The 16,099-nt window shown below is 32.4% G+C and overlaps 1 protein-coding gene across 4 annotated transcripts in view; it reads right to left on the bottom strand.

The window, feature by feature from the left end:
• Positions 1 to 255: 255 nt before the first annotated feature.
• TRAPPC8 (trafficking protein particle complex subunit 8) overlaps positions 256 to 16,099 on the bottom strand; it is a 129,026-nt gene continuing 113,182 nt past the window's right edge. For all 4 annotated transcript variants that reach the window (XM_074277233.1, XM_074277225.1, XM_074277218.1 and 1 more), the window contains 5 exons: positions 10,965 to 11,150; positions 7,368 to 7,469; positions 4,323 to 4,468; positions 2,052 to 2,141; positions 256 to 1,319 (listed from right to left, as the gene is read on the bottom strand). In XM_074277233.1, coding sequence (XP_074133334.1) covers positions 1,085 to 1,319; positions 2,052 to 2,141; positions 4,323 to 4,468; positions 7,368 to 7,469; positions 10,965 to 11,150 — 759 coding nt within the window. In that variant the 3' untranslated portion in view covers positions 256 to 1,084. The remainder of the gene's footprint in view (positions 1,320 to 2,051; positions 2,142 to 4,322; positions 4,469 to 7,367; positions 7,470 to 10,964; positions 11,151 to 16,099) is intronic.

The raw sequence follows: 16,099 nt of genomic DNA on the forward strand, positions 1-16,099 counted from the left end.
TCTCTTAATAAAAATTTAGGCTTAAAAATTATAAATACTCAACTTGGAAATTACCCTCACGAATTTATTTCTTCCTGAAGTCTAACATCTAGTCTATTTTGGAATGGGTAATTGAATAGTGCTTGCTCTTACACTAAAATTGACTATTTACAAGATAATACTAAAATGACTGGTTTATACATATATCATTTCTATAAATGTAGCACACACAATGATTTGTTCTATAAATACAATAAAATAATTCAATAGAGCCTATACAGTGAATATGATGTACGCTTTATTCTATTTACAGTACATTTGTTATAAATATAATATATTTTTTGAAAAGCTTACTTTTAATTAACTTGAGTAGATTTATATTTTTAACAGATCAACCCAGTTGTTAAATTACATAATAAAGTGAATGACAATTTAAATGACAAAAATCTCATGGTTGTGAAATAGTGCATTCTGTACTGAGATGAATGAAAAAATAAAAGGTCAAATTGGTTCTAAATTATATTCAAAGCATCAGATGAAACTTAATTTGTACAAAGTTATGTATAAGTGAAAAGCTCCACTGAATACTTAGACATGAAGACTTTTATAACATAGGGCCAAAACTGATTTTTGAGAACTGTGAAAAGTGAGAACAGTAGAATTTGTATTTAACACTCTATAGTAAACTTCACAGTAAAGCTGGAATTTATAGAGACTAATGGCTTAAGAATAGCATAGCCAACAAAGGCCATTTTTCTCAAGTTATCTCCTAATACGGCCACTAATATGCACCATCCTGTAAGCTGTTACAACAATCATTAATTTTTAAAGACAGGGCCTAAGGTGCATGGATATGTTCAAAATCTGTATTTTGAATATTTAAATTATTACCAGAGTTGAAAAAATACAAAAAGAATCTATGCATTCTCAGTCCAACGTGCTTTGCATCGATAAACATACGCTGACAAGAGGTTTGAATAGTTGCTATTGGGATCCTACACCATCTCTTGTAATATGGTGGATGTCCCCCAAACTGCTGTAAAAGTCATTCAGCAAAGTAAGATAAAACTTATTCTTTTGGTTTCCAGTACAAATTTGTAAGTGGTCACACATTACTAATGATAATCAATGCTGGCATAGAGCTCTGCTGACTTGTTTCAAACAATGTCACTTGGTCCGATAACTTGGCAAATACCCTAGGAGTTCCAAGATTATAGACACCTGCATGAACAAAGCAAGCTTTGAGCTGCAAATTATAGATTTCCTGGCTCTTAAGCTGTAGTTTGTATTGTGTCTGCCCAAGCCATGTGAATGAACCATGGACTTCCAGTGCTTCTGGGCTGAAAAAAGAAAACAAGAACAGGTGACAACTTCATTTGTTTTATGTTTTTAAAAGATTAACAAGTTTCAACAATTGATCCTAAATCTTTCGTTTCCTAATTTTTCATTTTTAAGCTTAGCAAGTGATGGCAAAGTAAGCTTATGAAAACACCCATAGTTAAGTGAATGACATCTTAATTTTTAAGATATAATTTTTAACAAAAAATGTATTATTTTGATATTTTTTCATTAAAATTCACCTCTTCTATTCTGAGGACAATTCATTTATTCCTCTGTAACAATGAAAGATGAAGAAATCTCATTAAGAAGTTCACATTTATACAGTGCTTTAAAGCACCCTTCACAACATTACTCACAATTTATTAAGGTAGATAGTATATTGTTATCCCCATTGAACAGAAAATTTTGGATAGTATTAAATATAACATCTTATAAATTTGTTGAGCCAGAGAGACTTTATAAGTACTCTCCTAAGTAATCGGATTAGAATTCAAACCTAACTAGTAGGTCCAGAATTTTTCATCTTATTACACTATTTAAACCAAAGTAAGATGCACAATGTACTTCTTGTAAGAGAGTATGAAATAGAAAGGTTCTGTCCATCCCTCCTCAATTTTAATTTAAAACTTTTTAAGATTTTTGGGATACCTTCTATAAAAGAGGTTTCTCAAAATAATGACCTTCAATTATATATTAAATTATTAAGGAAATTTGCTATTGAAAACCTTTACCTTGTTGCTTTATGTCGCAGATCAATTATTACATCTACATCCGTTTGAGAACAATTGGAAAGTAAAAGGGTGACTGGTACTAAACAAAGGCTATGAGAGAAGAAAAAGGATTGAACATTTTTGTTTTAGAAACAGAGGAAGTATTTAATAATAATTTAAAATAACCCATAACTTGTATTTTAAAATCTCTACCACATAGACATTTTAAAATATTCTATGTTCAAATAATGAACCAAGTATAAAGTCACTCAAAACAAGCCTTTTCAACAAGAAATTACTGATGAAAACAATACATATATTAGCACATTTAAATAATTGAATGTGATTTTCTCCCCCTTTTTGATCTGATTTTTCTTGTGCAGTGTGATAATTGTGGAAATATGTATAGAAGAATTGCACATGTTTAACATATATTGGATTGTTTAATGTCTGGGGAAAGGGGGAGTAGAGAAGGAGAAAAAAAAACTGGAACACAAGATTTTGCAACAAGGGTGGATGTTGAAGACTATGCATGTGTTTTGAAAATAAGAAAGCTTTATAAAAAAATAAATGAATGTGTTTATTTAATAAATTGCTGACCTTAAAATAAAAATGTAAGAACTTCCAAGATATTTCCTGTTATTCTCTACTTCCAATCCCTCCCCATCCCAAACAAAACAAAGGTAAAGAATAATTATCCAAAAAGCTTAATAGAAGAAAAATCCTATAGGCCTGCACAAGTACTTCTGTTCTCTTTGTTAATTCAGTTCAATATATATATTTACTGAACTCTTGCTAGGTAGAAATGGTTTGGGGCTAATTAAATGTTATTGGAGAATGAGGGAAAGAAAGGGTAAGAAGGGTCCAAATGAAATGTTCGATTATTGACAACCTAAGCAAGAAGAGAATATGTGAATACAGATTTTTTGTTAGTTATGTTCATTTCAGAGAATTGATACAACTGTCTTAAATGGAAAGATTCTTCCCACTCACTACTACAGGAGTATTTTCCTTTCACTAATGAATCCCTTTATAGTGAGTAGCAATAGCCAAAAAAAAAAAGCTTATCTGATGATTCAAAGTTAAATTAAGCCTTCCAGAAGCCTGAAGCTAAGAAAATTTTCAGATGATTGAATGAGATTACCTTTAGGTTAGGCAAGATGACCTGAAGTTGCTTCGCTGAAAAGAACAGTTGTTCAATAGGGGTTTGTTAAATAAATTAAATAAAAATGATGATCATTTTTCATCATTTATGTAAACCTGTCCTATCAAGTTTGAAATTCCACTAAATACATTATATTTCTATGTTTTTAAGGAGTCTTATCACCTCAATTATAAACATTTTCTTAATCTTATAAAAAACAAAACAAAACACATTTACTTAGTATTATAAACACCCATCCTGAGATTCTTTTAAAGGATTATTTCATTGAGCATAAAGCTTCAAAACAATTTTTAGTTACTTAAAATGTTTAACTACTTTAAAATTATAAGTAAGCAAAATGAAGTCTGTATAGACAAACCTTTTTAATGTGAAGGAAAAAAACAAAAACAAAAACAAACAAACAAAAACAAAAACAAAAAAAAAAAAAAAAATTTGTTTACAAATAACAAAGTTCTGATGCACTAATGATTTTATAATTAGTTTTTATAGGGAATAACAAAGATAAGAATGGCAATGAATGTCTTTATATCATGTACCTTCCTTGTAAATCACATTTGAGACCTTCAGATATGGATTTGATTTGTTTTTACCCTTGATATCTGGAGTCTGTTGTTCTTTTAGACATAAGCTGCATACAAAAAACTAAAAATCTAAATTTGCTTTTATTTATTCTTAATGTTTCTCCATCAGAAATTGTGCTTGGTTTGGGCTCCACAAAAATCATGCCTCCCCCAGGATAATATCATTATCTGAAATCTATTCATTATGGAGACTGATTCAGCTTTGATACTCCACATCTCCTCAGAACCCACAGAAACTTCTTCCCCTCAAATTGGAGAAAAGAGTAATAAACTCCGCCTGAAGTCTCCCTTTATTGAAGCTCAGATTTTCCAACTAATTTAATTTTCCACCATCTGCTCAACTTGGTTTTAACTCTACTACCCCAACCCTTTTCACCTTCCAGCTCCCTTTTGTATAATATCTTTTCCCACTAGACTGAAAGATTATTGAGGGTAGAAACTGTCTTTCTTTTTCCTTATTTGTATCTCCAAAGTTTAGGACAATGGTATACAGTAAGCATTTGCAAATGTTTACTGATTATTATCTAAAATGAACATATTTCAGACCTTTTTTGATGAAATGGATGGTTAAAGGACTCTGGATATTGAAGACTAGTTTTTATGAGACTTGATAGTTGTTCTATTGTAGGTCTTGTGGGAACCATTGTGTTTTCTGGACGAGTAAATTTTAAGAGTCCCATCTCTGGTGGTTCCTAGGGGGGAAAAAAAACAAAATAAAACCTTAATTAAAAAAAAAAAAAAAAAAAAAAAAAAAAAAAAAAAGCAAATGTTTTGAAATAACATTTAAAAAATGAAATAAATAATCCTTGCTCTCAAGCTGATATTCTACTGGAGGACAGAAATGTATTAAATAAAAAGAAGATACAGTTTCAAGAGACAGCACAAACTTTTCGGATTTGAGGGATTTGTAGGAAGTAGGACCTCAGCTGCTAAACCCATTAATGAGAGATGGAGTGTTTGGTCTGGATACACTTAATGTAACAATTTGTCTAGAATTTAGAAGTAATGAAAAAGTAATATAAAATAGGTCTGGGAAGGTAGATGAGAACCAGATTATAACAGACTTCAAATGTCAGAGCGGTTAAGTGAGTTGGCCCCAGTCATACAACATGACATATCAGATGCAGGATTTAAATGAAGATCTTGTTGCCTCCAAAGTCTAGCCCTCTATTTATTTTAGCATCTATCCCAACTCACAGCCCTCAAGAAGAAGGGAAAGATAGGTAGCACCAAAAACTGCAAAGATAACAGAGAGGACAAGGACTGAGAAAGGCCATCAGTTTGGAAAGTAACAGATCATAGCAATCTGAACAACACAGTATAGAAAAGCATGGTGAAGTCAGATCAGATTGCAATTGGCAGAGCAGTGAAAAATGAATAAGGAAATTAATGTAGTGACTATATTTTTTGCTAGGAGTCTATGAAGGTGAGAATGGTAGAACTGGAGAATGGATTGGAAGTGATCTCAGTAAGGGATGGCACAGGTAAGGGAAAGCATTTTGAAAAAATGAAACTCAGACATACTAAGCTTCATCTCCATAAAACCAAAAAACTTACTAAAGTTTTCAAACTGGATGTTCCAGAAGCATCTCAGGCTCAGAGGCCAGAAGAGAACGAATTATCTTTCTCATCAAACTGACCCCTCTTCTAAACTTCCCCTATATCTGTAAAAGAAACTACCACTATTTTTTTCTTCATTTTGCAGGTTCATAACCTGGTAATGGATCAGCTCTTCAGTGTAGTAGATCAAGCACCAGAAATGAAGTCAAGAAAACTCATCTTCCCAAGTTCAAATATGGCCTCAGGCACTTACTTATTCCTCATATATAAAATGAAATGGAGAAGGAAAGAATAAACCACTCTAGTATCTTTACCAAGAAAATGGGATCACAAAGAGCTGAACATGAATGAAATGAGTGAGCAACAACTACCTTGGTAATATTTCTAAATTCTCCTCACCCTCACACATTCAGTAAGTTGTCCAACGCTGCCATTTCTCTTTTCATATGTCTTATATCTGAGTCCTTCTCTATAGTTATACAACCATGAAGTTCACTTAAATCTTCATCACCTCTTACTGTATAGTTCCAATGATCTCCCTACCACAAACGCACCCTACACACAATTGCCAGTATAAATCAGATTTTGCCAATCCCCTATTCCACCGATTCCAGAGGATCACTATTGCTTCTAGGATAAAATACATAATTCACTAATTGGCTTTTGAAACCCTTTATAAGCTGCCCCTGACCTAGCTTTCATTGTATAGATAACTCCCCTGTATTCTAAGATTCAACAACATTGATTTCTCTGTTCTTCATATAAAACTCCTGTATCTCCATGACTTTGCACTGACTGTATCCTCATGACTGGAATATAAAACTTTCTCACATCTGGTTCAAAAGATTTTTCTTTTCCTTGAAGATGGAGTCCAAGCATTAACTCCTACCTTCATGACTATCTCCAATCCTAATACTCTTCCTACCTAATCCTTGAACTTAACTAGTTGAATTTAACCCTTTGTGTCTGTCCTCTGTTTATGTACTTGTCTCTCCCAAGGGAATATATAATTCGATGAGAGTAGGTATTGTTTTATTCTTTGTCTATATTTATATCCCCAGTGTCTAATATAGTGCTTGTAAATATGTAGTAGGTGCTTAATAAGTGCTTTTTTTTATTGATGAAGGAAGGAATATCTAGGGGCTGAGAAAAGAAGAGAAAGTCTGAAATAAATCACTGTAGTTAATGTGTTCAAGTCTCAACCAAAGAAGAGTAAACAGAATGCCTTTGCCACATTAAGGCCAAGAACAATTAATACAAATCTGTAGTGGAAAAACTTAGCTTATGTCCAAAATTTTCTTTGAGTAACATTCAGTAGTCAAGTAACAGCAAAAACATTGGATGGGGCAATAAATCCATTCTAACATATTTTGACTCATAATCTTTAATGAATCTATGATTTTTAATGGATTTGAGTCCCCTTTGGTTCAGGTATTCTACTATCTTTAGTTCTGTGAGGCTCAAGATCTTTCCATTTTCAGCTCATGGCTTCTAATATCCAAGGTTGAATTGATCTCATATGCCCTTATGTGTTTAAAATGTTAAAGAAAAAAATAATAATAATGTAAGCTGGGTCTATGAGAAACATAATAGAAATGTTATCTTGGGTTTTGTTGTTCTTGTTGATACAAGAGTATTTAGCAGTGAACTAATAGCACTAGAATAGAACTAATGGCCTTGTGTACTTTATTGTCCAAAAAAATTTTTTTCAATTAGCTTGTTGCCAAACAAAAAAATTAAATATTATTAAGTAACGATGAAATAGCATTAATTAGTGAACCTGTGTGGAAAACACAAGTTTGGCTAATGTTAACTTTCATTTTTAACCTATTGGTAAGATACCTAATTTTATTATGCTCATATATCACGAAAACAGACATTTAATCATTTTACATTATGTATGAACTTAAGACAAAGATAATGAATGCTAATTATGTGTTTTTAAAAAGAAGAAAAGTAGAGTGTGGAAACTAACAACCAGAAATTCTTAAGTTGTCACTTCAGTTGTCAGTTTGCTTCAAAAATTATTACCTGCTTTTGAGAAAATGAGAAAGCCTCTCTTCCAAGAGTTCGAAGAATAACATGATGCTGGCCTTCCAAAATAAGCTGTTTATTATCTTCCACAACATAGGCCTGTAAGATATAACACACAAAATGATTACCTAAATTTGTGACAAGAGATGTTATACCTAATTTCATCAATCATCAGAAAATCAGCAAAATGTACATTTTTTAGACTTGAAATACTGACTCTATCTTCCTTAGGAATTAAAAGATTAAAACATTGATGAAATTTGCAAAGGAACATATGCAGAAGTGTTGTGAGACAATGTAATGTATTTTGCAAACCTATATACACACACACACACACACACACACACACACACACACACACACACACACACACTTTTATCAGTTTTATCTTTAGCCTCCAATTTGGTAATGATTTTATTCCCTAAGCCTTTCTTCTACTGCCTTCCTGCTGAGTTTAAACAGTCTTTATGGAGCAATTATAAGAGTATATTTCTCTCTATATTATATTCCGCTTTCTCTTCATTCTGCTCCTACATGTCTGGTTGCCTCCTCTCAGTCTCTTATCCTGTATCTTCATTCAGATTAAATCTATTAATCACAGGTTTTCCCCAAGACTCTGTCAAGTCACTCTTCTGTTGCCTTTTTATGCTGTTTTGATTAGTGATCTCATCAGCTCCCATGGATTCAACTGTCAGCTTTACATAAATGATACTCAGATCTATTTGTCCAGCTTTCTGTTGATCTTTCATCCCAACTCTCTTATCTTGATATCTCAGACATTTAAACTTTAACATGTTCAAACTGAAATCATATCTTTCCTCCCACGCCCTACTTCTTCTAAATTTCTAACCATTGAGGGCACCACTATCCTCTTTGCTCTTTCATACTTCATTCTATATCCATTCAAGTGCTATATCTTATTCCTTCTATCGTTATATCATTTCTAATATACAGCCCCTTCTCTCCTCTGATACTACCATCACTCAGGAATCTAGGAGAATTCATCATTTTATGCTTGGAGAATTGCAAAGTCCTAAGCTGACTAGTCTTACTGATTCAAGTCTCTCTCTACTACAGAACATCCTTCACTCATTTGTTAAATTGATCTTTCTAAAGTGTAAGAATGATCATATTACCCCTCAAAGGACTCCTGTAGTTTCTTATTACAACTAGAATTAAATATAAAATCTTTTGTTTGGCTTTTAAAGTACTTCATAACTTATCGTCTTTCTATCTTTCCAGTCTTAATTCTCCTCCAGAATCTCCTGACTTCAGGAGAATACTCCACATCTAAAATCCTTTCCCTCGCATCTCTGCCCCTTGGCTTCTTTCAAATTTCAGCTAAAATCTTACTTTCTACAAGAAGCCTTTTGTAGTCTTCCCTAACTTTAGTGCCTTCCCTCTGAGATTTTTCCCATTTTTCCAGTATGTATTTTTGTTTGAAAATGATTGTTTACAATCATGTTATCCCTGTCATTATTCTATGAGCTCTTTCATAACAGAAACTGTTTCAGTTTTTGCATTTGGGGAGGGGTGGCATGATGTTCTCAATGCTTAGGACATAAGTATCACCTTTCCTTCCTTCCCTTAGATTGTACAGGCCGGTCATGTCTCCATTTCTCAACAGATTACAAACCAAACTGTTCCATCATGTTCATTAACTTGGTACCTTCCTCTCTCACAACCTCTTTTCAGTTTCTTTGATGGACTTTCCATTAGAATAAGCTCCAAAAGAGCCAGAATGAGCTTGCTTTTTTTTCATTCCCAGTATTTATTAGCAGTGTCTGGCAACTAAGCACTTAGTAATTATCTAGTAAGCTTGCTGTTTGTTGTTGACTAACCTTTGCATTATATTGGTAGATTGGTAGTTTTTTAGAATATAAGCTTTTTGTTCTCGCCAACTTGCAATAGTTATACTTTGATCCAGAATCTCTGGATTTTGGCCATAAAGTGGATGGGAATTTTCTTTTTTGAATTATCCTCCATAACCCACCCCTTTACTTTCCCCTCAGGCTCAAGCACTAACCAGTGGATTCTATTTCTACTTTGTCATCAGTTCTAAGAAATCTGGGCAGTTTTCTTGAAATATGGCTCACTGTTTGAATGTGGTTTCCATATAGTCCAATGACTTAAAGGATCTCTCCTCAATCTTCTGGATTCAGTTGTTTTCAATGAGAGACTTAAAATTATCCTCTTTTTTTTTTCAAGCTTTGGCCTTTGTTTTAATATTTCTTGTTGTCTTGTGTTATAATTAACTTCTGTGTGATTTAATTTTCAGAGTCTTTTACTTGTTTTGTACTTCTTGTGCTAGGTTATTTATACCCTTTTCAAGTCTCTGCTATAGCTCTCATTTCTTATTCAATTCTTTCTTCATTCTTATTCTATATCATTTTAAAATTTATTTTACCTCTTACATCCTTTCTTTAGGAATCTGAATTGATGTTATAGGCAAACTGGGTTTTTCTTTGAGGCTTTGCTTTTCATCGTTTTGGAATTATTTTCCTCTTCTGATTTTGTCTTAAGTATATATCTAGAATCATAACAGCTCTTATTCTTTTTTTGTTTATTCATTCTACCAGAAACTTGCTGGAACATCCTGCTATGAGCTCAAAGGCTGAGTTTGTGATCCAAGGCCACCTGGCAAATCGCTAGTTATTAGTCTGGGCCAGGGACTTAAGATCAAAATCAAGATGAACTTTGTCCTGAAGCTGTTGTACTGTGCTCATAATCATAAGCTACCTAGGTTTCACATTTTCTACCTTGGTCACTTGCCTATAGATCATATTTGTGACCTTAGGTTAGAAAAGTGACCCATTATGTAATTTCTCTATTTCCCAATCACTAATTGTTTTTAAATTTTTAGATCACAGCTGAAGCAGTTATTGGGGAAGCCATGCTGTATTGCTGCTTCTTATTCTATCATAAATCACAGTTGAAGCAGTTATTGGGGAAGCCATGCTGTATTGCTGCTTCTTATTCTATCATATTGGTTCAAGTTTCTGTCTACTTGGTTGTTCCCATCTTATTACCCAAAAGTAGCTTCAAAAAGTTTCTTTTTTACTAATTCTTAGAAATTATGTCCAGGGCTACTTCTAGAAGTATACCTATAGAATCATGACAATCTTTTGTATTCAACCTCTATTACATGTCCTTGCTTTTGTCTTCTACCCTGTTTCTAAAAACATATGCAGTTTTCTATTACTTCTGTTTGTTTTTTTTGTTTAGTAACAAAGAACTGGAAGGAAAGCTGGTGTCTAGTAACTTGGGAATGACTGAACAAACTGTGGTTACTGATTATAATAGACTATTGCTAGTCAAATCTGAAGAATTTGGATAAGACTACAAATACTGAGGAAGGGGAGAAAACGCCCACATCTAAAAGAAGCAACATAAGTAACTGGTCTTAGGAAAAAACGAACTAGTCATACTGAGGGGCATTATGCCAAAGAATAAAACAAAAATTAAAATTAAAATTCTTCAGAATAAAAAATATAGAAAAACCAATATTTCTTATTCAGCTCATATATCTAATACTTCAAAAATAAGCATATTTTTAAAAAGACATACCTATTCAAGAAAAGTAATAATACATACCTTCCATAACACAACAATATTCAAATCCACCTCACTGCATTTTTTAATTAATCTCACTGCATCATCAGAGGATTGTTTTTCAGTTGCCATAGAACTACACATGGATGATTGGGGATGTGTTTTTTTCAATTCAGATGATAAACTTCGAAAAAAAAAGTCAGCACATGGACTTGCTGAACTTATTATCTGTTTTTAAAAAAACAATAGTTTATTATTAAATTACCAAAACCTAAATGGAATAAAAATGTGCATTTCTTAGAATTTACATAGAAAAAATATTCACATACAACTTCTTGAAAACAATATGACAGTTTCTAGTAGGCAATCAGTGGCTGGAAGTCTTATACATGGTACTATATGCTAGCTCTGTTGTAGGAAGTCATAGACCTAAGAAACTAATAACATGGAATTCTTCCACATAGACTTGAAACCAATTACTTAGAATTCCCAAATTTCATTCTTCCCTTCAGTACTATTCATCTATCTTACTCTATTTTCATGTATCCAAAAAGGTTAAGCATGTATTTCTAAGACTATAAAAAGAATGAACAGAATAGTTTTGTGTTGCTTAATATTATAGGTGAGACAAATAATGTTCAATTATAATTACAATAAAAAGCATTATCTAATCCAGCATACAAATGGAACAGACATTCATTTATCATATCTTTTTATATCGTTAGGTCTACAATTAGAAGAAGCTACAGGTTTTATTTTAGACATAAAAGAACAAACTCATGAGTAACACCTATATTATAAATGTTCTGTTTTTCTTGTTAAGAAATCTTATACTGTATATCAAAAAATCTAGGTAGTGTTTTAAAATCCATAAAATTTCCCTTTTTTTTTTTAAACTTGCATGAGCTTATAATTTGTTTTTATTGTTTTGATCAAGAAAGGAGAAAAGATCATACACCAACAATGACAGAGAAGTTGTTTCTTATGTACTAAAAATGCACAATGTTTAACTTGATATATTGTGCTTCACTGAATCTCTAATGTCTTATCTTTCCTAAAATCATGAAATATTTATGTCTAGCAATTTCAATAATTTCTATAATAGGGGCTTTTAACCTGAGGGGCCGTTGATAACTAGTTAATGTATTTGGTTTTCTTTGTAATTCCATGTATTTTCTTTTATGTATTTAAAAATATTCTGAAAATGATTCCAATCTCTTTTGGGGGGGAGGGGAAGCTAAGTGGCACAGCACTAGCCCTGAAGTCAGGAGGACCTGAGTTCAAATTTTACCTCCGACACTTAATACTTCCTAGCTGTGTGATCCTAGGCAAGTCACTTAACCCAAATTGCCTCAGGGGGAAATTGTTTTTTTTTCTGTGAGCTCATATATTCTTTTAGTTTTGATTACTACTTTATATGGATGACTCTTAAATCTGTCTTCTGCTTTGACCTCTTTCTGGATCAATATAGACTGTCAGTATGTAGATGTTCTATTGACACTTTTAATCTAATAGGCTGCAAACTGATTTTATTACTAATCCTCAAAACAGATACCTCTTCTAAAATTCCTTGTTATTATCAACAGTTCTATTCCCTTTAATCTTTCAGTTTCACATCATTGGAGATTTCTCAAAAATATGCAATTTACTTCCTATACAAATTTTTGTCAATTCTCGTCTTTCCATTTTCACTATTTCCACTCTAATTCATCAACTTATCAACTCATGCCTAAAGAATTCTAAGACTTTAGATAACTTTTCTTAATACACCATTTTTACCTTTTCCCTATTCCTAAATCATCCTAAATCTGCTCTTTAATTTTGCTGGGTCCTCCAATCCCTTTACCTCTCAGTACTTTCTCAGCCTTTAACCTCTACTCTCATGTCACTTTCCTCTCTTTTCCCAATTTTGACACTTTTAAATCTAATTAATCAATTCCCTTTGTACAATGCCAACTACATTCAAATCAATTGCTCCCTTTTCCTCATGTTATTCATCCCATGCCATGTCCTAATGCCATTCACCCTTTTTGCCAAGCCTCGGCATTGAGTGGAGCTGATGAAAGTTCTATAGAACAGAATGAGAGACTATCTACAAATTCATAATATCCAACTTCAATTAGAATCTAATTTCATCAAAGTAAACAATCCTTTCACTACAACAGAAAATATTCTAAAACCTTTTTCTTCTCTCTCTAAGCCTCACATCTTATCCTCCTGCCTGTTAAACTGAGTAGCTCAACTCTTTAATTTATTGAGAAAAGAGACTTTTCAATATGAGTTCTCTCTTCCCTTTTTGTTTTCATCTCAAACTATCTCAAATCCACTGTCTCTTCCTTTTCCCTAGTCTCTGACAAAAAAATGCCTTTCTCTTTGTTAGCGCCAACCAACATATATGTGCCTCTGATTGTTCCCCTTCTCTAGCAGATTAAAATCTCAATAATAGTCCTTTAACCTCAGTCACCTTCATCTTCTCCTTATCTACTGGTTTCTTCCTTATGGCCTTCAAAACCATCCAGGTTTTCCCAATCATTAACCAAAAAAACCTACTAACAAAAACAAAAGAAAAAAAAAAAAAAAAAAAAATCTTTCCTAGACCTCATCATTCCTTTAAGCAATCACCTTCTTATCTTCCCCTTCTTAGGCAAATCCTAGGAAAAGGTGTTTATACCTACTGCCTCCAATTCTTTTATCACTAAAAACTCATTTCTGTGCAAACTGGTTTCCCACTTCATGACTCAAATGAAGCTGCTCTACAGTCTTTCATATGTCAAATCTGATGAGGTTTTTCTACATGACACATGATAGCCTGTCTCCAGGCCTTTGAATTGGCTGTTCTAGATCAATGGGATACACTTCCTATTTCCATAGCTCTGATCTTCCTTTAAAATACAGCTTAAACACCATTTTCTGATACAAGTTTTTTCCTGATCCAATAATTAGTTTTTTCCTTTGCAAATTATCTTACATTTAATATTATATATATATATATATATATACGCACATATATACATATGTATATATATATATATATATATATATATATATATATATATATATAAAAATAATATTTTATATTTATTCTCTATATATATTTGTCATCTCCCCCATTAGAATCTAAGCTTCTTGTGAACAGTGATCATTTTATCTTTGTACTTGCAACCGCAATGCCTAGCATAAAACACAGGATATACACTTGGCTGAATGAGTGAATTGAAATTATAGACATATGCCAGTTGTGGAACCTGGGCAACAATTCTGCCCCCTAAACTATTCCTAAGCTTCCTGGGGCTAAAATTATCTCAAATATCTCAAAAAACAGTAACAAATTCAGAATCTCAGAATCAGCCAAGCAAGTTTAATTAAAAGTTAAAACTTCTCAGAGAGAGACAGCTAAGTAGAGCAGAAGATACAGCACTAAGCCTGGAGTCAGACGAGTTCAAAATAGACCTCAAGATACTCACTAGTTATACGTGACCCTGAGCAAGTTATTTAACCTCTGTCTGAAAGATGGGTGCAATAATAGCACCTAACTCCTAGGACTGTTGTAAGATCAAGGGAATTAATATTTGTTAGATGCTTAGCACAGTGCCTGGCATATTGCTTTTGTTTTTGTTTGTGGGTTTTTTTGGTTATTGATTATGAAGACCTGGATGGGTTTGAAGGCAATAAGAAAGAAACCAGCAATGAGATGAATCAAATCAGTTCCAATAGAGCAGTAATGATCTGAACCAGCTACACCCAGCAAAAGAACTCTGGAAGATGACTATGAACCACTATGTAGAATTCTCAATGCCTCTATTTTTGTCAGCCTGCATTTTGGATTTCCTTCACAGGCTAATTGTACACTATTTCAAAGTCCAATTCTTTTTGTACAGCAAAACAACTGTTTGGACACGTATACATATATTGTATTTAATTTATACTTTAACATATTTAACATGTATTGGTCAACCTGCCATCTGGGGGGGAGGGGGAGGAGGAAGGAGGGGAAAAATTAGAACAAAAGGTTTGGCAATTGTCTATGTTGTAAAAATACCCATGCATATATCTGGTAAATAAAAACTATTAATAAAAAAAAGAAAGAAGAAAGAAAGAAAGAAAGAAAAAGAAAGAAAGAAAGAAAGAAAGAAAGAAAGAAAGAAAGAAAGAAAGAAAGAAAGAAAGAAAGAAAGAAAGAAAGAAAGAAAGAAAGAAAGAAAGAAAGAAAGAAAGAAAGAAAGAAAGAAAGAAAGAAAGAAAGAAAGAAAGAAAGAAAGAAAGAAAGAAAGAAAGAAAGAAAGAAAGAAAGAAAGAAAGAAAGAAACTAGCATATAGGTATATATTAAATGGTAGTTTCCTTCATTTCTTCCTCCTTCCTATTTACCAAGAGGTCTCTGAAGCAACAGAAACAAAAATTATCCATCTACTATCTCAATAAGACGAAATCCAGTATGAAGTTAATCAGATGGAAAAGAGTAATAAGAAAGAGGAAGGAAGAATGAAAATAATGAATAAGAAATTTGCAATATGCTACAATTAAATAAAATCTAATATCCTAGTTCAAATTCAACAAACATTTATTAAGTACATATCATAATACAATCTCATATTAGAGACTGAGGAAATTTAGGTAAAGGGTAGTCACTTCCTTTTGGGGGTTTACAGTATAAGAATGAGATATACATAGCTAACTTTGATATACAATAAAACATGATTACTATACTTGAAGTACAAAGCCAAGTGTATATTGGTGTTTAGGTTTCAGTTAGTTAATAAGATTTATTAAAAATCTACTATTTACCTTCTGAATCCAATTCTTCCTGTGCAACAAAAAAATTCGGTTCTACACACATATATTGTATCTAAATTATACTGTAATATATTTAACATATATAAGACTGCTTGCCATCTGGGGGAGGGGGTTGGGGGAGGAAGGGAAAAAATCTGAATAGAAGTAAGTGTAAGGGATAATGTTGTAAAAAATTACCCATGCATATGTACTATCAAAAAATGTTATAATTATAAAATAAAATAAAAAATTAAAAAAAAAAAAAAAAAAAAAAGAAGCCATCCCCTTTAAAAATTAGAATTTTATCATTAAATTAAGTAAAAACTAAAAAAAAAAAAAAAAAAAATCTACTATTTGCTAGGCAATATGCTAAGAACTGGGGATACAAAGATGATCCCTGCTTTCA

This window comes from Sminthopsis crassicaudata, chromosome 1 (assembly GCF_048593235.1).
Source record: "Sminthopsis crassicaudata isolate SCR6 chromosome 1, ASM4859323v1, whole genome shotgun sequence".
Taxonomy (NCBI): Eukaryota; Metazoa; Chordata; class Mammalia; order Dasyuromorphia; family Dasyuridae; genus Sminthopsis; species Sminthopsis crassicaudata.